We start from the raw sequence: 25,522 nt of genomic DNA, 5'->3' as shown, positions 1-25,522 counted from the left end.
GTGGAGTAAGTGCTTTCCTGGCAAGCACAAGGGCCTGAGTTCAATCCCCGGTTCTGCCAAAAAAAATAAATAATCAAAAACCTAAAAAACTCAATCAATACCATTCATCTCTCCTGGCGCCTCATGGACACAACGGTGACCGTTCAGTAAAAGAGTTTTATTAAAATAAAAACCTAGGGCTGGGGGAGATGGCTGTGGAGTAAGTGCTTCCCTGGCAAGCGCAAGGGCCTGAGTTCAATCCCCGGTTCTGCCAAAAAAAATAAATAATCAAAAACCTAAAAAACTCAAGTGAAGGCCCATTAAATGTGTTCTTGTTACTCTAATACAATGACTTCTTTCTATGGAACTTATTTTATTACCTAAAGATTTAGCAATTACCTGTTGTTTTTCTTTTTTGCTTTCCCAAATTTATTTTTAAATTATTTTAATTAGCACAAATTTGTAGTACACAATATTTACAATTCTTGTGTGTAGTTGGTACACGTATACAACACATCTTTTTTTCATCTTCCTTCTCCCTTTGTTCTATTCTCCATCTCTTGATCATCTTTCCATTTGAGAAAGATCTGCCTCTCTACTTCCTATTATCTCTTTCATTTTGCTCTTTATAATTTACATTTCTCGGGGGCCTGCCCATTAGCTCAGGTGTTTAAGTGCCTGCTGAAACAAAGCAGTCAGGCTCACGATGCTGTGGTTTGATCCCCTCATCCTCAACCCAAATCAGACCTGCCCTGAAGGCATCCTGAGCATCCCTCCCCCCGCAAAAAAATCCTTATAATTTGCATTTCTCAGATGAGAGGAACCATGTGATATTTAAGCTGGCATGTCTGATTTACTTTACTTAACATTATTGTCTCAAGGTGTATCTATTTTCCTACAAATGACATTTATCTTTCTTTTCTTTTCTTTCTTTCTTTCTTTCTTTCTTTATGTGTGTATGTGGGGGGGGGAGGGCAGCTCAGTCCACCGGGGGTGGGGCTGGCTGGCATTTGGTGCTGGGGGATTGAACCACAGTCCTTGTGATTTGCTAAGCTTGTTCTAAGTCGGTGCTTTAGACCACTGAGCCATCTCACCAGCCCCTCTTTTCTTTATTTAATACAGTCTACAGGGTCTCAGTACATAGATCGGACTCATAGTGATGCTCCTGTTTTCAGCCTCCCAGACGCTGGATGAAAGGGGCGTGCCATCACGCCCAGTCTCTTGCTGTCTCAGGGCAGGGCCTGCACAGCAAGCCAGGGTCTGCCCAAGCAGGCACTTTAATCCACTAAGCTATCTGGCCAGCCCTGCATTTATCTTTCTTTATGGTGGAGTAGTAGTCCACTGACTATAAATACTTCTTTTTTCTCCATTAATCTGTTGATGGACAAAGAGGCTGCTTCCAAGATTTAGCTATTATAAACTGTGGTGCTGTGAACATGGGCATGCATGGGTCATTATAATAGGATGTTTTTAACTATTCCAGGAAGCTACCTATGATGAATGTCTGAGTCAAGTAGAATTTTTTTTTTTTTTTTTTTTTTTGCGGAACTGGGGATTGAACTCAGGCCCTTGAGCTTGCCAGGGAAGAACTTATTCTACTGAGCCATCTCCCCGGCCCCCTAGAATTTCTATTTCAGTTTGTTGAGGACTCTCCATACTAATTGCCATAGTAGCTGTACTAGTTTACTTTCCAACATAGGAAGGTTCCTTTTCCCTGCAGCCTCACCAGCATCTGCCACTACTTGCTTTCCTTCTGTTATACTACCTCCTTACTCCTTCCCTACAGAAAGATAGTCATCTCTTTGAAAATGGGACCTATCTTTTTATAATGTATCTTAATTACCTAGCACAGAGATAATATATAATATCCATGTCATAGAAGAACAAAATATTGCTGCTTTACAGTGGTTTTGTTCTGTTAAACAAAATTACTGGTTTAATATTCACTTGGCTAAATGTTACTGTGCACAGAAAAGTTTGTTAAGCCAATAATAGATGATGACTTTTGAGCATTTATTAGCCTCAAGCAAAAAAATGTAAACTTTAAAATAAAGTAAAATAAGTAAAACATTTAAAGAAATACTCACATTACAAAGCACATGACTCAGTGACTGTCCTGAAATCACACAAAAATTTTCCACAAAATTCCGAGGTGCAGAAAAAACTCGAAGAACCTTTTCATCTGCTCCAGATACAAACTCAAACCGATTAATCATCGTCAAACATTTCAGATCATATCCATGTATCTGAGGTCTTGCAATTTCATGCCAAGTCACCTGGGTATTAAAATAAGATAAACAAAAATGACCATGTTTTTAAAAAACAATTCTTTTCAATAAGGTAAATTATTTACTATGCCACAGAACTATGAGCACGGAGCAGATTCCTTCACAAATAAATTTTTAGCTATTGATAAAACATGAGACACACACACACACACACACAAAACACCCATTCATGTTACGGCTTATATCTAGATGTCCCACTAAAGCTTCATACAGTCACAGATGGGCTTTTTTAGAGGTGGCTGGATCTAGAGTGTGTGATGTGGGATTAAGGGTATGTGATTACTAAAACAGTCCACTGATTGGTTTGGCACTACCCTAACTCCAGTAATACTAATAACAGGAGCAGAAATATCCTTTTAACACCCCTTATTGCTGTGCTACCTTCTGCCTACCATCAACTGTTTTTTCCTCTGTAATGCCAGCATGTCCTGGAGCCAACCAATTATGGATGGAACCTCTACAAGTGTGACCTAAATAAACCTTTCCTCCCTTACTTTGGGGCATCATGTATTTTGTGTCAGCAATGAGAAAAGTAACCATGACAACTCTAAATCACATGACTTACTTTTTAGTTAATTATGGATATTGCTCAAAGGAATCTATCATGTGCTACTGAGACAGCAATGGCACTGACAAACCTCTTAAGTCGCATAGACTGATCTCTTGTCAGTTTTGTGAACTTGCATCACAAATTAAAAGTGACGGACCAGGGAGATAGTTCAGTGGAATAAGTGCTTGCCTGGCAAGCACAAGGTCCTGAGTTCAATCCCTGGTACCACCAAAAAAATAAAAAAATAAAAAAATAAAAAAAAGAGGAGCCTCACTTTTTCTTACCACAAAGCAGCTCAGTAGCTTACTAGTGGTAAAGCTTTATGGCCAACACTGAAAATTTTCTTGAACAGGAACTGCTCCCAGTGACTACTGTTTAAGATCATGTGACTTTAGAAATTAGCTTTTATTATAAACTTGATATTTCCAAATGAATTAAATCTAAAATTTGGCCAGGTGCAGTGGTACGTGCCTGTAATCTCAGAACTCTGGAGGCTGAGGCACAAGGACTGTCATGAGTTTGAAGCAGCCTAGGCTACATACTGAACTCAAGGCCCCCAGAACTATATAATGAGACCCTGCCTCAAAAAAAAAAAACCCACCTAAAATTGTAAGACATATAACTTGTGTTTTAAATAAATGCATTTTGACAATCATCATCTCAATTACTGTTTAAACTGCAAAGAGTAGATACATATTTACATTGAAAGAAAATGCCAAACTATTTTCCAGCAATGTATCAAAGTATTAGTCAACCCACATCCTTACTAGCACTTGCTATAATCAGTGTTTTTAACTTCGGGCAACCTAGAGTGGTTACAGTATCTCATTGTTTCAATTCGCATTTTCCTAAGGATTAACAGTATTAGCCCACTTTACATGTGCTCATGGATTAGTCACTCAGGAAGACATTTTACCTGTGATTGGTCTTTTCTTTTCCATGGGGCAAAAAGTCGAGTTGTCTGATCAGTACCAACAGTGATGATAAATTCTCCTTCTGGATCCCACATTAGATCTTGGACACCATCAAAGTGTCCTGAAATAACAATCTCTGGAGTCCACTCTCTCTGCAATGAAAGTGTTCATGACACATATCAAAATAATCAAAAAACATTACCATTAAAAGTAAAGCATGCTTATTTAGGAAGAGAAAACTAAAACGCCTGGCAACATGAAACAATACATTTTACAAGGCAGGATCATAAATACTATGATCTGCTTCCCAATCAACCATATCAGAACTTAGGTATACTCTCTGAACAGAAACCTTGGAAATTTCCCACCACTCATTATTTATTCCAGTATGGACATGATTTAATTCTTAAATAATTCTTTTGTAAAACAGATACTGCAATAACATCAACTACATCAGAGAACATCAAGAGGATTAAGTTAATTTATATTTGTGATATATGCAGAATAATGAACGTGCGTATTATACCCTGTATTTGTTTAAATGAATAAAAGCAAAAGTACTACATGAGCCAGGCATGATCACACACATCTCTAATCCACCTGCTTGATAAGATCACAAGGTCAGGGCCAGCCTAAGTCTTAGTAAGACATTGCTTCAAAACTAAAAAAAATTAAAAGGGCTGGAGTTGTGGCTATGTGACAACACTGCTTGCCTAGCATGTGTGAAGCCTTGGATTCTATCCTTAGTGCTATGGGGTAAAAAAAGAGTACTGCATAAAATGAGTCAGTAGATCTGAGTGTGGATCTGGTGGCTTTCCATATTAAGTTTAAAGAAATTAAAGGCATGAAGGACAAAGACAAACCAAACCTAGTTGGTTCATCTACTGAGGAGCTTGCAATAACAACCGTATAAACAATGACAACAAAATACAGAAAATATCATATGTGTGGTCCAGAGTCTCTTTTTAAATAATCTCAAGTGGTAGTAAAATGTGGCCACAGACCAAAAAAGACATTTGTATAAAGAAGTAAAAAGTTATTCACAGGCAAGTCTGATGTATAGTTAGTAATTAAACTACCTTATTGTGAGTTTTAAAAAGGCTATGACAAAAGAAATTAGTTTTTTCTGTGATACACAAAACTTGTGAAGTTAGTATTAATTGGAGTTTATAAAAAATTCTGAGCAATGGATAGCACTTCTGAATTAACCACACTGCTTTCTTCAGAAATACTACTCAATGGTAGTGCTGATTTGTTACTAAGTCACTTAAAAACAAATGGTAGGGATGTAACTCAGTGGTAGAGCATTTGCAAAGCTTATCTGAGCACTGGTGTTCAGTCACCAGCAGAGAAAAAGGAAAGAAAGTGGTACTATTTATTACAAATACAGAGACTGGGTGTGGGATGCTGATAGCAGATAAGGTTGTACATATGGGAACTCCAGTTTCTGCTTACTTTTGCTACCAATCTAAACAGCTCTGACATATAACTCATTTAAAAAGCAAACTACCTAGGAGGGGCCGGGGAGATGGCTCAGTAGGATAAGTGCTTGACTGGCAAATGCAGGGATCTGAGTTCAATCCCCAGTTCCGCAAAAAAAAAAAAAAAAAAAAGGCAAACTACCTGCAGCACTTGATAGTCAAATTGTAAGTCAAATTATAAGGACAAACAGTGAGAGTCTGTCTTCTAGTTTGGGTTTCTCCTTAATCACCTGGGGCTTTTTTCCTATAAATGCCCTTAGTTAAGAAAATAAAATTTATCTTTACAAATACTACTTAAGTTTCAGAGTTTCTAATAGTTGAAACAATCTTCATCAACTCCAAAAGGAGGACACAAGGGAAAGAGTAAATCCCTTCATAAATTAGGAAGTTAAAACCTCATAATGACAGAATTATTTTTCTTGACTTTTTTTTTTTTAAATTTAGGACAGGGTCTGCAGGGTGTTCAGGGTCTCACTACATAGATTGGACTCGTAGTGATCCTGTTTTCAGCCTCCCAAGCATTGGGATTAAAAGCACATGCCACCACCATGCCCAGTCTCAATCACCATCTCAGTGTGCCCCAGGAGCAGGACAAGCACAGCACACCAGAGATCAAACCCTGGCCACTGCACTCTGCCAAAGCAAGCACCTTAGTCTGCTGAGCTACCTGGCCAGCCCGACAAAATTATTACAAACCTCACAAAGTAAAAATTATGCACATCCATAATTTTGACTTTAAGATGGATGTTCAGAATATGTGCTGAGCCACATTTCACTAAATATTATTTTTCCACTTATTTATTTAACATACCACATACAGTACAGGACTGGCCCTATTTTTCTTGTAATTTTTTTTAGTGGCAGTGCTGGAAATCAAACCAAGTGCCTCACCCAAGCTAGGCAAGCACTCTACCCTCAGCTACACCCTATCCCTCTATGCATCCTCATTTATACTCCCAGCACCTCAACAATGCTGTGCACATCTGTACTTTTCTTCACAAAACAGTATGAGCTATCTAGTATGAACACAATCTAATGTCTATAGAAATCAATGCTGTCACTTGATCTTAAATACTTCAACTATCATTTTGTAGAGTGTTACACGTAAACCCTATTTAGTCAGGTTTCATTCACTGTATGTGATTAGAAATGCCTTAACAGTGCTCTTCTTACCAGGTTAACTGTACTCTGCTTCCAAAGGTGCAGTGCTCCATGAAAAGCGTGAGCAATGATCATGGAGCCGTCTTCGTTGAATTGACAATCATAAAATCCCAGAGTATTTCCACCTACTTCACCTACTCGAACCTACACAATAACAGACAGAAAATAATTCTCAAGCAATAGTCCCACTTCACAACAGGAATGCATTCCAGAGATTAAGTTCCAACTCATCTAATTAAAATTTTTTTTGAGGGGAGGGCTAGCTCAGCCCACCCTGAGGGTGGGGCTGGCATGGCATGTGATGCCAGGAATCAAACCACGGTCTCTTGTGGCTGCCTAAGCTTGCCTAAACAGATGCTTCAGACCACTGAGCTATCTTACCAGCCCTCAACTCATCCAATATATACAAAGTGTAAGAATGTATAGCTCTTGGGATAAATTTGGAATTAAATATTTAATTTATAAAGTCCAATTTCTTCTTCCTTAAATATCTACATTTTACCTGTTCCAGCCAAATTCCTGACTCTTCATCGGGAGCCCAGAGAATCATGGTTTTATCCATGGAAGCAGACAACAATCTCATTGGCTGTTGTAGGACACCATCTAAATAATAAAAACTAATGCTTTTAGATGATCAATAGGCACTATCTTTGAAGCTTATCAGAAAAAAACAACAATGAAGATACTGCACAAATGTGCACTGTAGCAATGTTTATATAATGCAACAATCTGCAAACAGCACATTAAAACAACAGTTAGGTAAATCATGGTATTTCAGGCAATGGAATATTACAGTATTAAAAAATAATTAGATGGGCCGGGGAGATGGCTCAGTGGAATAAGCGCTTCCCTGGCAAGCGCAAGGGCCTGAGTTCAATCCCCAGTTCCAAAAGAAAAAATAATAATAATAATTAGAACTGCACAAATTAAAATTGATAAATCTCTAAAACATGTTAAACTAAAAAAGAATATTATGGGCCGGGGAGATGGCTCAGTGGAATAAGCACTTCCCTAGCAAGTGCAAGGGTCTGAATTCAATCCCTGGTTCTGAAAAAAAAAAAAAAAAAAAAAAAAAGGATATTGTAAAAGGATAAATACATATTTTTTTTTATTTTACATTTATTTATTGTGTGTGTGTGTGTGTGTGTGTGTGTGGCCAGCTCAACCCATCTGGGGGCGGGGCTGGCTGGCATGTGGTGCTGGGGGATCGAACCGTGGTCCCTGTGCTTTGCCAAGCTTGTTCCAAGTAGGTGCTTTAGACCACTGAGCCATCTCTCCAGCCCATAAATACATATTGATAGCAAGTTTTTGTTGTTGTTTTTTTTTGTTGTTGCAGAACTGGGTATTGAACTCATCCCCTTGTGTTTGCTAGGGAAGCAATTATTCTACTGAGGCATCTACCCAGCTCCAACAGCAAGTTTTAATAGCTATAAAACAGTATCTTTATGGCAATATAAATGTGTAACAAAAATATAAAAACATGCACGGGAATGACATGCACTGAATTCAGTACTACAGTTGCCTTACAGAGGAGGCACTGGGAAGGCTCCACAGAACACACAAACTCAATATCTTATTTTATTTTTTTACTTTTTATTATTTTTATGTATTTGGTACAGGGTCTCACTACGCAGCTCAGACTCATAATGGTCCTCGTATTTTCAGCCTCCCCTGAGATGCGATTACAGGTGTGCACCACCACACCTGATCTCAGTGGCCGGCTCAGCATACCCAGGGGTGAGACTGGCACGGTATGTGGTGGTGGTGCCAGGGATCAAACCCAGGTCCTTGTCCTTGCCTAGACCGGTGCTTAAACCACTGAACTCTCTGCAGCCCCTCTATAATATCTTTTAAAAAATAAAACATGGAAAATTTGGCTGTTGCTTCTCTAATCCTGATTTCTCAGTAGCTTGTTCCATGGTGTATCGATGGTAAAGCAGAAAGCACCAGTACAAAACTGGTACCAATGTCCATTTTAAATGATAATAAAAGGCTTGGGCTGAAAAAAATGCAGGTGTTATGGATGGGCAAGGAAGAAGCCATTAGGCCCGGCCAAGCCAGACGGCACGACTCAGAGTTGGCCCTTGAAGAAATAATTATAACTGAAGCAAATGTAAGTAAGAGTTCACTGGTCATTACCTGAGCATTAATTACTACAATTCTTGTTTTGGGGAAGGTGTTGGGGTAAAAACATAAGGCTAGGTCTTACTCAACTCTACAGAGAGCACCACTTGAGGTATAATAAAACCACCACTGCTTACTAGGTATGGTGGCACACACCTGTAAATATCCTAGCACTAGGCATTCTGAGGCAGGAAGATTGTTGTGAGTCTGAGGCCATCTTGGACTACATAGTGAGACTTGTCTCAAAAAACAACGGTTCCCAGCCCAAAAATCACCACTCCATCAATGGTGGTTAAGGGTGAAAAAAAAGACAGTCTTAATTTGTTATAAATAATGTATCTTAGGGGCCGGGGAGATGGCTCAGTAGAATAAGTGCTTCCCTGGCAAGCGCAAGGGCTTGAGTTCAATCCCTGGTTCCGCCAAAAAAAAAAAAAAAATAATAATAATAATAATAATAATAATAATAATAATGTATCTTAAAGATTTCATTTCAAGCTGACTTGAATGTCAGTCTCTTTGAGCCAGGTATGGTGACACACAACTGTTACCCCATCACTGAAGGAGGCTGAGAGGAGGAGTTTGATCTCAGTCTGGGCAACTTACTGAGATCCTGCCTCAAAAATAAAAAATGGGAGGCCAGGGAAATAGCTCAGTGGCATAAGCACCTACCTGGCAAGTACAATGTTCCAGGTTTGATCCCTGGTACCGCAATAAATAAATAAATAAATAAATAAATAAATAATAGGATTTGGGTGTAGCTGAATCAGGAGGTCTGGGTTTACTCCCCCTGTACCACAAAAGAAAAAAAAAAAGGTCAATTTTTCATAAGCCCCTTAATGATTAGAGAGAGAAACTTTTTTTTTTTGGGGGGGGGGGTCGGTACCAGGGATTGAACTCGGGAACTTGCACTTGGAAGGCAGGCACTTATGCAGCTGAGCTATATCCCTGGCCTGGAAGAAACTTTTAAAAGATAAAAACAACAGAGTGTGTTAGTTTTGGCATCATGGCAGGAATCATACTTTGTCCACTTTTCACTGGAACTGAGTATCCAGCTACCAGGAAGACACTCGCCCTCTACCAACCTGCCAGGGTCTCATATTTGAGGGTTCTAATCACACTTTAAAAAGTATTCAGCTAGTCAACTTAAAATAATGTAGAATTTAACTGAAATAACGAATACTGGCTATTATTTTCCTACCTTTGTAAAATGAAGGTTGCCAATGAACTGCATTCACCCAGTTTTCATGACCAGCCAAAACAGTCTCCAGAGTAACTCCAAAGGTTACTTTACTACCTGCAACAAAAGCAATGAAGGTATTCTTTCCTCAAAAGCTCATCTCTAAACTACATTTGCATAACCATGTTAGTCATACAATAATGAAAAAAAAAAAAAAAAAAAACAGAACAAAACGTAATTATGAGCCAGGCGTGGTGGTACACACCTGTAATCTCAGCACTCGGGGCTGAGGCATGGAGATTGCTGTAAGTTTGAGACCAGCCTGGGCTACTAAGTGAGCTCAAGGTAGCCTGAAATAGAGACCCTGTCTCAGAAAGACAAACAAACAAACATAATTGCTGAAATTCAACAACAAAAAAAATGTATTCTAAATTTCATGGGCCCACAAGACTGCTCCGTGTACTAAGCACCCACTTAGGCAAGCACAGGGACCAGCGTTCAGTCTCTGGTGCCACATGCCATGCCAGCACTGCTCCCTGGCGTGCCGAGCCAGCACCAAGATTGAGCATGGTGGCATATGTCTGTAATCCCAGCGCAAGGGAGGCAGAAAACAAGAGGATCACAAGCTATACAAGTCTGAGCTCCATAGTGAGACTCTACCAAATACATAATAAATGAAAAAATTAATAAATTGAATGATCTCACCCACTGTTTAAAATTATAGGAGGAAAAGTTCTTAAAATAAACTTTTCTCTATAGTTTTCTCTACCTGGTCATAAATATTAAGGAATTCCTTACGCCTCTGAAAAGTTGCACTTCCAAAACATACACTGCTTTGATTCCTCAGTACTACAGTAAGTAAATAAATTTAAATACAATTTTAAATAATGGAAACTACAACAGTATTTTGACTTTTAAAATAATCAACAAAAATACCATGAAAAGCTTAGTATTTGGGCACAGGTACTTAACAATTTGCTGGTTATATCACTTCTTGATTCTCTTTATAAAATTTTATTAACAAATCCTCAACTCTTGTGGGTTTTAAAACCAAGAATAAAGTAACTACACACCTACATGAATGATACTTTTTGAGAACTAACTTTGTAACTCAGATACACATCCAAAAATGTATCCTCTAAATACAATGTTCAAACAAGATCTACCACCACTTCCTAGATGAGGAAGTAAAGCTCATCAAGAAGGTAGGTGACCACCTCGCCAACCTCCACAGGCTGGCGAGCCCCCAGGCTGAGCTGGGCAAGTACCTCTCTGAAAGGCTCACCCTTAAACATGACTAAGAGGTCAGAGCCTGGTGGTCTCTGAGGGGCTCCTGCATCACCCGGCATCAGGGCTTTGCCTAACCCTCTCCCTCCAGCCACTAGGCAGCTTTCTCACCTTTTTGGAGCCCCCTCCCAAATCTTGGACCAAAAGAAAATAAACCCTTTTGCAGGAGAAAAAAAAAAAAAAAAAAAAGCACACGATCTACCAACTAGGAATTCTGTTCGATTGGGGGATGAAAATGCAAATTGCATATGCTATTCAAATACAAAATCAGCTTATGTCTTACGACTATATCCGCAAAATTAGAGACAGTTCATACTAGTTCTTTAGGTCTTATCTTAAAGCTGAAAATTTAGTAACATTTGATACTTTCATAAATCATAGAACAAAATCTAATATTTCTAATAAACTAAATTTCACATAGGCATGAGGTGAATGGATAAATAACTCCTAAGAAGACCTAAGTATTTCTGTATCAAATATTTTCACTGTTACCTTCATTTTCTATGGTAAAAGTGTTTTCCTTCAGTCTTATTTTATCATGCTGTATTTCTGACGATGTCGATTTTATATAGAGCTTCCATATTCTTATCAGGCAATCTTGTGCACAGCTTGCAAGGAAAAGATCTCTGCCTAATTAAAACATATATTCTATTATTTTTTAAAACATTACATTCTTAACTATTTATGTAAGACTTTCTCCTTATAATAGGCACATTTCTAGGTTTGCTGAAAAAATGCTTTGTTTCCTTAATCTTTTAGTCATTTGACCTACATTTATTTTTAATAACACTGGTAAAAGCGTGTGTAATACTAATATTTTCTTAAAATGTCATACGTTTACAGACAGTCTACTAAGTTCTGCAAATAAATTTTCAAAAATGTCTGCATGAAATCAAGACGGCTTGTGCCATCTTGTATCAATGTTTTATTCTCAATTTATAGTTATCAGAAAGTTAAGTATCTTCTTTTCTAATGTGAACAACAAAAAGGTAATACATAAAGAAAAATTCAAACATAAGAGGCTGCTTTCTACAAAGTTACCTATACTTGTCCCCATCATCTGTGTTAGCAAAATTTCATACTAACCAAAGGCTGCCCACTCCACACCTCTTATCCAATCCTCATGTCCACAGAGAAAAAGCACTTTCTGAAACTAGTAAGATAACAAAATTCATTGGGTTTAATGTTCGAATTTAACATTTTTCATGCATATCAATGACTTCACTTGATCTTATATATATATTTCCCCCCCCCCCAGAACCGGGGATTGAACTCAGGCCCTTGCCCTTGCCAGGGAAGCACTTACTCTACTGAGTCATTTCCCCAGCCCCTGTATATCATTTTTACTGAAAACATTATCTAACAAGACATAAACTGAAACACTCAGTTGGCAATAAACTTCATCATGTAATACGTAAACCATTAATTGAGAAACACTGAATAGAATAGTCTGTAGTACTTAAGTGATTTAAATGTTTACAAGATTAAAGCTCAGCAGTTAGGAGAATGTTTACCTAGCATGTGCAAGGCCCTGGGCCCATTTCCCACCACCACCATGAAGATTAAAGCTCAGAATAAACGGCTGGGATACTTCACTGTAGGTATATTAAACCTCACTTAAAATACACACACACACACACACACACACACACACACACACCCCTTTCCTTCCTGCACCTAATGACTGACTTCTCCTAACAACTCTGGGCTTGGTAGTGAAGGCAGCAGTTTCTTGATGTACACAAAGTGCAAGACCATCTAACATAGGACTGTCAGAAAAGATTTCCATATTATTTAGGTTTGAATCACAATATTACTTAAATTCTATAATTAAAAAGTCCATATTAAAAGAAATCACTAATCAGAAAATTACTTTTAATCTTAAGATTAATACCATTAATTACCTGATCATTTTGTTGCACGAATAAGTGAATTTTGCAGTCGTCATCCCCACACGCTAATATTGGTACTGCAAGGGGGAAAAGTAGGCATTACCGTAAGTACTCCACCGCAAGTACGACCCCTCCACGTAGATTCTAAGCCTAGATGATGGACTCAAGACTTGTTTTCCACATCACTGACTAATGAATTCCAAGTGCTCAATAAATGTCTCCAACAACAGGGTGTGGTGGTACTTGTCTGCTACTCAGGAGGCTGAGCAGGAAGAGTACAAGTTTGAGGCCAGCCTGGACAACTTGGCAAGTTGTTCCAAAATAAGACTAAAGCAAAGGGCTGTGGTTATACCTCAGTTTTAGAGGATCTGCCCAGTATGCATGTGGCCCTAAGTTTAATTCCCAGAACTGCAAAAAACAACACATAAGAAGTCTCCACAAATAAAATAGACTCCAAATCTTTCAGTCAATTGTTATTAGGTAAATATTTTTTCCATAATTTTATTGAGAAACAAATAGCAATGAGACAGTGTCAAACCAAACTGGTAGGACAGTTTCAATAATTAACACATTGCATACATTTTTCCTAGTGGTTAATTGCTGTACAAGAAGCGGACATGACATCCTATTTACAAACACCATTAGAACAATATTAGGTGAATACTCAGATAATTAGTTTCTCCATTCTATTTTTTAAAATTTATTTATTTATTCTTTTTTATTTTTTTGGCAGAACCAGGGATTGAACTCGGGCCTTTGTGCTTGCCAGGCAAGTGCTTATTCTACTGAGCCATCTCCCCAGCCCCATTCTATTTCATTTATGGTAGAACAAACAGTGAAAAAGAAGCTTAAAAGCAAGCAGGGCAAAAGATTTTCACATCAGCCAAAAGATGAATATGAAAAGTTGTTAGCCCAACTGAATAAATCTGAGTACAATGAACCTAGCATCATACCTACTGCAAATGATTTATGAATGTTTATGACTTGGAGGACTTTACATTTTGAGACTGAACTCAACACTAAAAGTAAAAGTATGTAATTAAATCTGTAGCTAAAAAGCAATGAGAGGTGACTATAATGTGCCTTCCTTAAAGTAAAAAAAAGAACTCACATTACCAAAGGGCAGCTCTAATGACTCTGTAACAAGTTTTCTTTTCTAAGAAAATGTCCTATTCCTACTCAATGTGTTTCTCAAAGGCTTTGTGTGTGCGTGTGTGTATACACGCGCGCATGCGCGCGCATGCGTATACATGCAACAGGGTCTCATAACATAGCTCAGACTTGTAGTGATCCTCCTATTTCCAGCTTCCCCAGTGCTGGGATTACAGGCGTGTGCCACCATGTCCAGACTCGGTCACTAGCTCAGCCCATCCCAGGGTGTGGGGCTGGCGCGGCATGGCATGTGGTACCAGGGATTGAACCTCAGCCCCTGTGCTTGCCTGAATGAGTGCTTAGTCCGCTGAGCTATCTCACAGGTCCTCAAAGGTTTTACTTTAAATCAACTAAAAACACAAAACAACAACAGGTAGACTTGTTTTCAATGTCGGAGGGAAGAAATGAGATTCTATGCTATTAAATCAGAAAGTTTGCAGTTTCTCTTGGAGAGCCTTCATAGAAAATGGAAGCTGAATGTAAAGCCACAGAGGGACAGTTCCTGCTGCAAAAGGCAACAGAGGGGGGAAAAAAAGAAAGGCAAGAGAGGCTGGTGCTCTAAACCCTGCCATTCACCACCAATCTGCCTTCCAGGTAACAAAAGAAAATTACTTCACATTAGCCACCATCTTCATGTAAGGTAAAGAAAAGAAAAAGCCAGGTGTAGTGGCCCACTCCTATAATCTCAAGACTGAGGCAGGATGACCCCTTCAGAATTCCAGGCCAACCTTAGCCTCATAGTGAGTTCAATGCCAACCTGAACTGCAGTGTGAGACCCTGTCATTAAACAAACACTCAAAAAAGACATGCATACATGGGCTGCAGAACAAAAGAGAACTTTTTCTGAGATTTTTAGTAATCTCAGGCAAACCTATCATGCAGGATGTTAACGAGCTGTCACCTTGACAGAAACACTCACAAGGATCATCTTCAGTAATTTTCAACTTATTACACTTTCACTTTCTAATGAATTAAATACAACTCCTAAATTATATCTCTATACATTCATAACCTATTTCACAAAAAGCAGTATCAATCTTTAGTATATATTAAATCAATTACATTTTGAACAAATACAAAAATTCCCAGTAGCCTCTGCTGAATCACATCTTCGACATACTTAGGCCACCTGAATATTCTAACAAAAACGTTATCCACGCCTGAATTTCTTTCATGAATACATCTATGTCCAGGGTTAGGGTTATAGCTCAGCAGTAGGATGTTTGCATAGCACTCATGAGACCTTTTGTTCCATCTCCAGTACTACACACACACAAAAAAAGATCTAGATACAAAACTAACACCCAATTGCTTCTTTTAGGTTCTGGTCACATGGAGATATGCACATACTGTATACTGTTCTCTTAGCAGGATACTCACCATCAGTATTAGGCAAAAAGAACAAGGACAGAGCCAGAGCAAATCCATGTCCGAAGGTCAAAGTCTGAAGGCATGTTACTAAGAAATAATAAAAATAAAACGCCATGAATGTGGAGGACCACCTGAGCAGCTCTCCTTGAAAGAAGAGCGATTGTCTCCATTTTGACTGAGACTGACCCTATTTCCTTGTATTGTTATGTACAGAGCTGGCTAGGACTTCTGTTTATCCTTCAATGGGCCTTAAGCAATGTATATTGGTCTAGCTGAGGTGCTGGTGATAGTCTTTGAAGGTGGTGTGCGCATTTCCCTGGTAACCTAAACCTGCTGCTCGTTAATGTGAGCAGGGTCAAGACAGGACGGTGGAGCTAATGCTCCGCGGCGCCAGCTGGGATCTGGGATTGAGCCTCGAGACAGAGGCCATGACTTCCTGGGGCTTGAAAAGCTACACCAAAGCTGAAGCACCAGACTGACCAAAACATTAGATAATATATAATGTAGATTACTCTCTCTGTATATTGCAGAGATAAATTTAGGCCACCCACCTAGCTCAGCTCATAGTAGTCTCTTTCCCACAATCCTCAGTCAATCCTCAAGGCACTCCACTATTGAATAAAACTGGGTGAGGCCCTGGGTCGCTCTCTTGGTTCCAGAAAGCCATCTTCATGGCTGGACTTAGAGCCCCTTGACTCCCCAGTGATTGAAGATATAATTTAGTGTCTTTATTTTTGCCGTGGGTTGCATTGTAAGTGGTAGATTGGAATCAATTTGATGGGATTCCAATAACGTAACTTTGGGATTACAAATATTGGCTTCTTGGACTGAGATGAGGACCTGGAAGTGTCTCCTACAATGAATACCTCTTGACTTTATCTACTTAAAGAAGCTGGGTAGAATTTTCACAGCCCTGGTGTCAACACAGAGATGACAAAGGTTAATCCTGAGGCCGCACTGACCATGTGAAATTAAATGGCCAAACTTCAACAATGTTACACAGAACAAAATGATTTATATGAAAAGGTTTAAATAAATTTATATCACAGTACTCCCCCCCCAAAAAAAAGAAAAAGAAAAAATTTATAATGTCTAATAGTTTGATGTTCATGAATTTTGAGAAAGTATTAAAGAAAAAAAAAACCTAACCATTTAACAGTTACTTGAAAGTTGAGTGTGGTACACAGACCTATCCCCAAACTCAGGAGACTGAGACAGGAGGATAACTGTAAGTTTAAGGCCAGCCTGGGCTATACAATGAGCTCAAAGTCAGTCTAAACTACATAGTGAGAACCTGTCTCCAAAAACACAAACCAAGGAAACAAAACAGTTACTCAGAAATTTAGAAAATTCATATAGATGTTATTCTAGTTGTCATTTAATAATTACTGTTTCATTTATTTGGATTATAATGTTTTCAAACTTACCTTCCGCACCCTTCTTAGACCAGAATCGCACAGTCGAATCTGCAGACGCAGAGACGATCAATGCGTGCGATGAAGCATCTGCCGCGGTCCTCTGGTAAACAGCACGCACCACATACACAGGTCCTTCATGGCCTTGGAGGTGAATGGCCTTTAAAAGCTAAATCAGCATGATAAAAGCATTATGAGACAAAGAAATGACCAGTTTTATCTTTACTTAGCTGGAATCACAGGGTTAAAGGTATAGCAAAACCCTGCCTCAAAACCAAAAAGGTCTCAGAATATAATTCCATGGGAAAGTATGGCGTTCAATCTGCGAAAAATAAATAGATAAATAAAAAGCTTGACCCATCAAAAAAATTTTAAAAGGATTTTTAAAAAATACTTGACTCACAAATAGGTTCTCTAAATTGAACAGACTGAAACTTCAAGAATTCTGTCTGACCTTACTAACAGAACAAAATGTACATTGACACAGCAAAAAATCTAAAGGCAAGCACCAGTGTAACAAATATTAAAAGACAAAAGAATATCTTTACCACATATTGTTTATAATAGTAAAAACTCACAATCAACCTATTCTAAGCAGTATGTGATAAGATATTCTTTTGTCTTTTAAAATCTGTTATACTAGTGCTATTGTCATTAGACTCTTTGCTGTGTCTAAGAATGTACATTTTGTTCAGGTCTACAGGGTTTTTTTTCCCCACGTGATAATATCAGAGTGTACTTTGGGGTTAAGTAAAGAAGTTTATTCCCTAAAAAACTTTTATCAAGTACTTGTAGCATCCAATTGTGATACCTGCCTAAATTAAGTATGGCTCCAAAACAGAAAAGCAGAACAGAGAAATTCCATTTGCTTATTAAATCTGTCTGCTCACCAGGTAATTAATATTTTCCCTGGCAACTTGTCACTACTCCTTTGGCATCTTTTGCTTTGTTCTGTTTTTTGCAGTGCTGATGGTAGAATCCAGGGTCTCTCATCTACTAGCCAAATGTCATCCACTGAGCAACCCCTCCAATCCAGGTATATATTTGAAGAATTTCTTTCAAATTCATGGGATTCCATTATCAACAATTTGAAATCTAAACTAACAGTTAAAGAGACCTCTTATGCATATTGGGATCTGCTGAAATACAAGTATTCCCTAAATGCTTCCTCACTGTTTTCCCAATTACTTAAGCAGAACTCTGCAACCTAAGAAAGTTCGTAATACTTATGCCTAAGGGACTATACACAAACTTCCTTTAATCACTAAAGTTTGACTTACTTGAAAAAAATATTTTTAAAAGATTCAGAAATAGTATAAACTCTTTGTACATAATTATACTCAGAACCAGAAATCTGGACTGATGTTCATCAGAAAGCTAACTCTCCTCAGATTTTATATAGTTTTTTTTTCCTTCTTTGTAGTTTCTTTACATGACTCATATCATTATCCCCTAACAAATCTATTGAAAATATTCATTCCACTTTTTGAGCAGAGTTACAGTTCAATCATCAAACAACTTTTTTTTTTTTTTTGGTGGTACCAGGAATTGAACTGAGAACCTTGTACTTAACAGGTAGGCACTTAAGCCACAGATATATCTCCCCAGCCCCATCAGACAACTTTTAAAAACAAATAGAAGAAACTTCTCAAGTTTACCAGCTTAAAAAAATTACTTACTGTTTGAGACCCAAACCTATCATTACAGCAGCTCAAAATTATTTCCTTTTATCAGTAGTCAAGGTGTACTGAGCACAAGTGTGCATGGAAATACTTATTGGAAAGAACATTTAGAGAGTTTCTAATGTCAGAAAAATGAAAAATAAATATATAATAAAAATAAATACAGAAAGAAAAATAAATGAAAATTAAAAAAAAAAAAAAAAAGAAAAAGAACATTAGGCCCTGAAGGAGGTTATAATTCCCCTTCTTCTGACTGTTCTAATTCCTTTCATCTGTCCTTTATGCCTTTCATCCCCCTTTTCGCTGTCCCTGTCTGGCCTCATGCTGTCTCTGCTGTGTCCCATCACATATTTGCTTGCCTGCAATCCTCTATAATGTCCAGGAAAGCTTGGGGCAACACTGAGGAAAGACGCTCAAATCTCAAAAGTCTCACAAATAAATAAATACTAAATACCCATCTCTAGACTCTTCCGCCTAGGTTAGTCCATGCAGAAGCCATGTCTACTACATTCCATCTGGGAGTTCTCAATCAAGTGCAGAAAGCTCTGGAGTCCCACCTTGATGCCTTCCAGAAGTAAGCCTAGGCACACAGCCAGGAATGCAAACGACCTCTATAAAGGAAGTCAAATCTTCCTTCCTACTTGCTTATTTTTTCTTGATAAAAGCACCCTTCTCCAAGGTGCTCAGACAGAAACCCTTTGGTTTTGATTACTCATTCCCTTGCTATCAGATTTCCACTCTTTGACATCTACCCTTTTAATGCCAAACTCATTTTTCCTTTAAAAACATACCTGATTTTATTTCCTTCATATTTTTCCTTTCTAATTTGTCACACTACCATCAGATTAATCTTCTGATAGGCATAGTCCTATGCTTTAGAAATCATCACTGACTTCCAAATACTGACCAACAAAGAAGGAATGCTTAAAGCTACTATTCAAATTGCCACATGACCATCTCCTAGTCTACTTCTTCAGTATTATTACCTACAATGCATTATCTCATAATATCTCCAAAATCGTCTTCCTCAGAGTTCCAAGGGATGCCAAGAGATTCAATGAAAGGAAGGGAGTTTCATACATGCAATAATTTTGAGAATTGCAACTTTTGTCTTACCTGGAATCTTGCCCCTTTAATTCTTCTAAGATAATCATCCTGCTTTTTTTTTTATGAATTTAGGGCAGAGTCTATGGGGTATACAGGGTCTTACTACACAGATCCAGCTCATAATGAGTCTCCTGTTTTCAGCCTCCCAAGCGCTGGGATTACAGGCGTGCACCACCACGCCCAGTCTCAATCACAGTCTCAGCACACCCAGGGGCAGGGCTGGCCAGGCACACTGGGGATCGAACCCTGGCCACTGCACTCTGCTGAAGCAGGCACTTTAGTCCACTGAGCTATCTGGCCGGCCCTCATCCTGCATTTTAAAATCCAAATCAAAGCCCATCTCATTATTCAAGTACATTTTGAGTTCAACACTATGTATTGTACCTGTTTTCCTATGTCTTTGCCTTGACTATATCTTCTATGTGGCAGGTGTTCAAATATCTAATCCACGAAACTTTTCATGTTTTAGTTCCCAGTAAGAATAAAACTGAACTGTTCAAGGGTAGAGGACCATCCATAGCACTTACTGTATCACTGAGAATTATGTAGCTCTAAATTAACCTGGCAGCAGCTGCCCTATGAACATCACAGTACTGATTTTTACTATCACTGAAAGCAGAATAGTTCATGTAAGAACGGTTTGAAAATTACTACAAAATGACAGAAAATCCACAGGGAAGATGGGACAGCACATGCATACAGGAATAGATACTGAGGAGTACAGGGCCATGAAGTAAGGAAGATACAGTACCTGGGTTATGGAGAAGCAAAAAGGGACATCATATAGGAAAAAAAATGAATGGAAGAATGAAAAGATGTATCATTTCTTATAAATATCTACTTACCTGATTATTCTCTGTTTCCCAGTGAATCACTTGATTGTCAGATCCTCCAGAAACTAATTCAGTGGAAGGAGCTGAAAAATTATGTCTCAGTAAACATTTTTGTTCGTTTGATTCCTTCATCTATTTCTAAAAATTTCAAAGCTACAGAAAACATGTAAGAAACCCCCTCTCTATATGTATGCACATACATTTTCCATATATTTGAAGTGTTCAACAATAAAGAGATCTGATACACATGAGTAATCAAAAAGCATATAGATTTTTAAAAATTATTACAGTACATTGTCATTGATCCCTATCAAAATGCCACCCTTCATTTTGAACACCTATCCCATCACTCTTGTCACTTTCTGAAGCAGTTTACGCTTACATTAAAAGCAATTTCTGTCAAACGCATTACAGTGTGTTCTCATCCATGTTATTTGGCAGATCTGACAGTTTGACTTCTGTCTCTTCTCTAAAGACAAATGACTAAGATAAAACACTACAGCTCAGCAGTCTAAGCACCTGCCCAGCAAGCACAAAGAACTGGGTTCACTCTCCAGTACCACATGGCCCCCCAGAACCCCAGGTGTATCAGGCCAGACACTGAAACCAGGTGTGGCAGCACACACCTATAATCCCAGGACTGCAGAGGCTGAGACAGGAGGATCACTATGAGTCTAAGCTGCATAGCAAGACCCTGTACCAAAGAAATAAATATTTTAAAAATAATAAAAAGAAACATCAAAGCAGCCAACATTAGTACAACTAAAGTCAGTCACAAAAGAGAACTTCCAGAACTGCATGCAAAAGTGGCACGAAGGATGGAATATGTGTGCTTGAACTGGGGTAGGTCTGAGGTGTTAATGTCAATGTATCTTTTATTATAATTTTTAAAATGTAAACATTCATTTTCATTTTTTCCATTTATGTATTTGGTACAGGGTCTCACTACACAGTTTAGACTTGTAGTGATCCTCCTGTCTTCAGCTTTCCCAGCGCTGAGATTATAGGCGTGCACCACCATGCCGCCTGTCTGTGGCCAGCTCTGTGTGCCCGGGGCAGGGCTGGCATGGCATATGGTGCCAGGGATAGAATCCAGGCCAGTTATTTTGAATGGTGTCCCTTTATCTCCTCTGTCACCTCCTTAGATTCACATTGAATAGTGTTGGACTGAATAACATTATATGAGAAAGCATAGTGAACTGCTGTGATCAAGCTTGACTTATTTTTGAGATGAGAAATATACTTCAAAATAGCTCTTTTAAATATTTACAATTTCAAGGAAATAAGACACAAGTACCAAAAAGGGGGAAAATAATATAATTTGGCCTGAAATTTCTTTTTTTCTGGTAATATGTGATCAATATTTAGGGGAGGCAGCTGGGAGATAATCTAGAGTATAATTAAAAATTTCAGCTACAAAAATAAACAAACAGCATTGGACTTGAACTCAAAAGTCCCAGAGCCTGGCAAGCTCAAGAACCTGAGTTCAATTCCTGGTACCACAAAAAAAAGGTTACAGATTGCAGTGAAACCCATGTAATTCATTTTATGTAACTCACTTTTAAAGGGAAGATGAAATACACAAGCCCAAATTAATATTTTATAACAAGTTCCTATACTAAAAGTAGGCTGTGATGTCATGTGGTAGCAATTAATATAATTGTTTTAACAACTGAATTAATAGCTATACCTGTACTAGTTAATGCTTTTTTTATTTTAATGTGACACATGACTAATTCAACTTTACCAACTGAAACAACTCATTAAACTTCATTTGTTTATTTTTTCTATATTCTAGGGAAGGGTCTACAGGGTGTTCAGGGTCTCACTACTAGATCGGACTCATAGTGATTCTCTTGTTTACAGCCTCCCAAGTGCTGGGATTATAGGCATGCGCCACCACACACAGCCTCAATCCCAATCTCGGCACACCCCAGGGGTGGGGCCTCATGTCAGGCCTGGTAAACTTCTTTTAATGTAACAATAAAATCATAGCAAAGTATCCCTAACTCAAGAAATTCCCTACCCAGATCAGAATGTGTTCAACAAGTATTTATAGAATGAACAGTAATCAGAGTGGGTATATTTAAGATACTTAATGAAATTCCATTGAATTTTTGAAAGCATCATTTAAAAACAATCAATATATATAAAAAAAAAGGGGGCTGGTGAGATGGCTCAGGGGTCTAAAGCACCTACTTAGAACAAGCTTAGCAGAGCGCAGGGACCGCAGTTCAATCCCCCAGCACCACATGCCAGCCAGCCCCGCCCCCTGGTGGGCTGAGCTGGCCACATACACACACACACACACACACACACACACACACATAAATAAATAAAATTAATAATAATAAAAAAAAAAAACAATGTGGTAAGATCCTAAAGTCAAGAGTATGTTAGAAATGGGAGAAAAATAATCCACAGTAATATAGCAATTTATAATTTTTGGTCTCAGGACTCTTAAATTTTCTAAGGATCCTTCTGCACAGCAATAGAAATCACCAGCAGAGTAAAGAGACAATCTACAGAAGGGGAGAAAAGGCCAGGCGAGGTAGGTCAGTAGACTAAGCGCCTGTTTAGGCAAGTGTAGGGACTGAGATTCAACCCCTTGCACTACAAGAGGCACTGGCCGCAGTTCTGCCCCCAGGTATGCTGAGCCGGTACCAAGGCCAGGCATAGAGGCACATGCCTGTCTGTAACCCCAGTGCTGGAGAGGCTGAAAACAAGAGAATCACTACTATGAGACCCTGTATCAAGAACATTTAAAAAAAAAAAAAAAAAAAAAAGGAGAAAATTTTTGCAAGCTACTTGTCAAAGGACTATGGAGTCTAACGTGGTGGTAGACACCTATATTTCCAGCACTTTGGAAACTGAAACAGAAAGATTGCTGCAAGTTTGAGATCAGCCTGGGCTACACAATAAGATACGTCTCCCAAAAAGAAAAGGGACTATATCAAGGATATATAAAGAACTCAAAACAAATTAGACACCCCCCCAATTTAAAGACCCAGTCAAAAGATAGCCTACAAAATGAATACACTTCTTAGACGACTAAGTAAAAGCAGCCAAAAATACATTTTAAAAATCTTCATCTTTCTGGCCATTCCAGAAATGCAAATTAAAACAACACTGAGATCACATCTTACTCCAGAAAGAATGGTCGTCATCAAAAAATTAATCAATAACAAATGCTGGAGAGGCTGGGGTGCAGGGTCCTCCTGATTTTTGTTGGGAGTCTAAACCAGTACAACTACTATAGAAATCAGTATGGAGATTCCTCAAAAATCTAAAATTAAAGCAGGGATGTAGCTCAGTGGCACAGAAAGTCCTCAGTTCAATTCCTGGTTAAAAAAAAAAAAAGCCTACAATGAGAAATTCCATTTGACCTGGATCTTCTATTTACCTTCGTGAAAAGTTCAACACATCACTGATATGTCACAGTGATCTATACGTGTGTGTGTTTATAGCAGCATAGCTCATAGTGGCTCAAATCATGGAAACAGCCTGATGAATGGATAAGGAAAATGTGATGTTTATACACAATGGAGTTCTGCTCTGCCTTAAAGACAGATTAAAATCATTTGTAGGAAAATGAATGTACCTTGAAAAACCATGTATAGCGAAATAAAGCACAAAGTAAGATAGGCAACAGGAAAAAGAGAAAAAGATAAATTGTTATTGTTTTCTAGCATGAATAATGTATCTGGATTTTATGTAATTGTTAGGTTGATACTTACAGCCATCTTGTTTACAAATCCATTGTACACAATTGACTCGAGAAGTATGGCCATTCAGGTTGGTAACAACTACCCTTTTCTTAAGAGAAGAAAACAGCAATCAGTAAATTTATCTTACAGAGGGATTAACAAATTAATAAAATCAGACTTCTGTTTTGACAGAAATAAGATCAGAGTTACATCAACATAGCTGCCTCCCTCAACTGGTAAAACTTTTTAACTATGGCTTAATCTTCATTCCTACTTTTTAACACTCTCCACATTCTTAGTGTCTTGTGAGCTCATTAGTCTGAGCTCTCAGATCTGCATCTGCCTACTTAAGTTTACTCCTCTATAGAGTTTACATACCTCTTCCTCCTCTTTCTTCTTTACACTCTAAGCTAGACAAGCTTGTTCTCCTTCTGCTCCACGGCTGCAGGGACTATTTTTACTATGCTGCATAAATATGGGAGCTTCATTAACAAAAATTCCTTTGACGGAATTCCCAGTTAAGTGTATACAAATTCATGGCTCACTTTCCATGTTATGGCTGATCAGGTGGTAGGTTCTTCAGCTCTAGTGAAAAAAGATCTCAAAGCCACAACAACTAAGAAACTCTTACATATTAGATCCCTGAGAGGCATATTAGGGTCCCTACTGACCCTCAGTTTATTGCTTTTATGAAATCGTGCCATACTGTAGCATCCTTCCTTCACACATAGAAGATTTTAATTCAGAGACTACTGTACTTTGCCACAGGTGGTGGCACATGCCTGTAATCCCACTAGTATAGGAGGCTGAAGCAGGAGGATCACCCAAAGTTCAAGGCCAGCCTGGGCTACATAGTGAGCCCAGGACAGCTTGAACTATATAGGAAGACCCTGTCTCAAAAAAACAAAACAAGGAACGGGGGATATAGCTCAGTGTTACAGTGCCTGCCTGGTAAGCGGAGAGGTGGTAAATTCAATAACTGGTCAAAAGAAAAAAAAAGGAAACTACAGCTTCTTTACAGCTCCTCTTTTGCCAATTGTACCAGCCTTATATCTGCTTATATTCTAACCTGAACTCTCATGTCTGGGAAAAAGAACACCGAGTCTATGGATTCTAAAAGGATGCTAAATAAGCATAACTTCCAAAACTTTGTTTTGGCATTTTTGTTTGTTTGTTTTTGTACTAGAGATGGAACTGTGGACCTTTCACTTACCAGCAGGTGCTTATTCCACTGACTTATCTCCCCAGACCTGTTTTAGCATCAAACCTGCTCTTATTCCTGTATTTAAACACCCAACCAGTAAATATTTAACAAAAAAGTACTTCTTTACATGTTTAGAGCCCCTAACATGGCTTAAGTTACCATTCAAAAGTGACAGGACTGCATGGAGATACATCTATT

At 38.4% G+C, this 25,522-nt stretch overlaps 1 protein-coding gene across 1 annotated transcript in view; it reads right to left on the bottom strand.

Annotated features, from left to right (window-relative positions):
• Elp2 (elongator acetyltransferase complex subunit 2) overlaps positions 1–25,522 on the bottom strand; it is a 48,505-nt gene that overhangs the window by 21,650 nt on the left and 1,333 nt on the right. Inside the window, exons 2-13 of the mRNA XM_004623593.2 lie at positions 24,151–24,229; positions 20,426–20,496; positions 16,804–16,960; positions 15,386–15,463; positions 12,866–12,930; positions 12,048–12,114; positions 11,454–11,591; positions 9,696–9,791; positions 6,876–6,976; positions 6,386–6,517; positions 3,734–3,883; positions 2,067–2,255 (exon numbers count right to left, since the gene is read on the bottom strand). Coding sequence (XP_004623650.1) covers positions 2,067–2,255; positions 3,734–3,883; positions 6,386–6,517; positions 6,876–6,976; positions 9,696–9,791; positions 11,454–11,591; positions 12,048–12,114; positions 12,866–12,930; positions 15,386–15,463; positions 16,804–16,960; positions 20,426–20,496; positions 24,151–24,229 — 1,323 coding nt within the window. The remainder of the gene's footprint in view (positions 1–2,066; positions 2,256–3,733; positions 3,884–6,385; positions 6,518–6,875; positions 6,977–9,695; positions 9,792–11,453; positions 11,592–12,047; positions 12,115–12,865; positions 12,931–15,385; positions 15,464–16,803; positions 16,961–20,425; positions 20,497–24,150; positions 24,230–25,522) is intronic.

Source organism: Octodon degus, unplaced genomic scaffold (genome assembly GCF_000260255.1).
Source record: "Octodon degus isolate 3935 unplaced genomic scaffold, OctDeg1.0 scaffold00003, whole genome shotgun sequence".
Lineage (NCBI taxonomy): Eukaryota > Metazoa > Chordata > Mammalia > Rodentia > Octodontidae > Octodon > Octodon degus.
The sequence above is the reverse complement of the archived record's forward strand: the minus strand, read 5'-3'. Positions and strand labels throughout refer to the sequence as shown.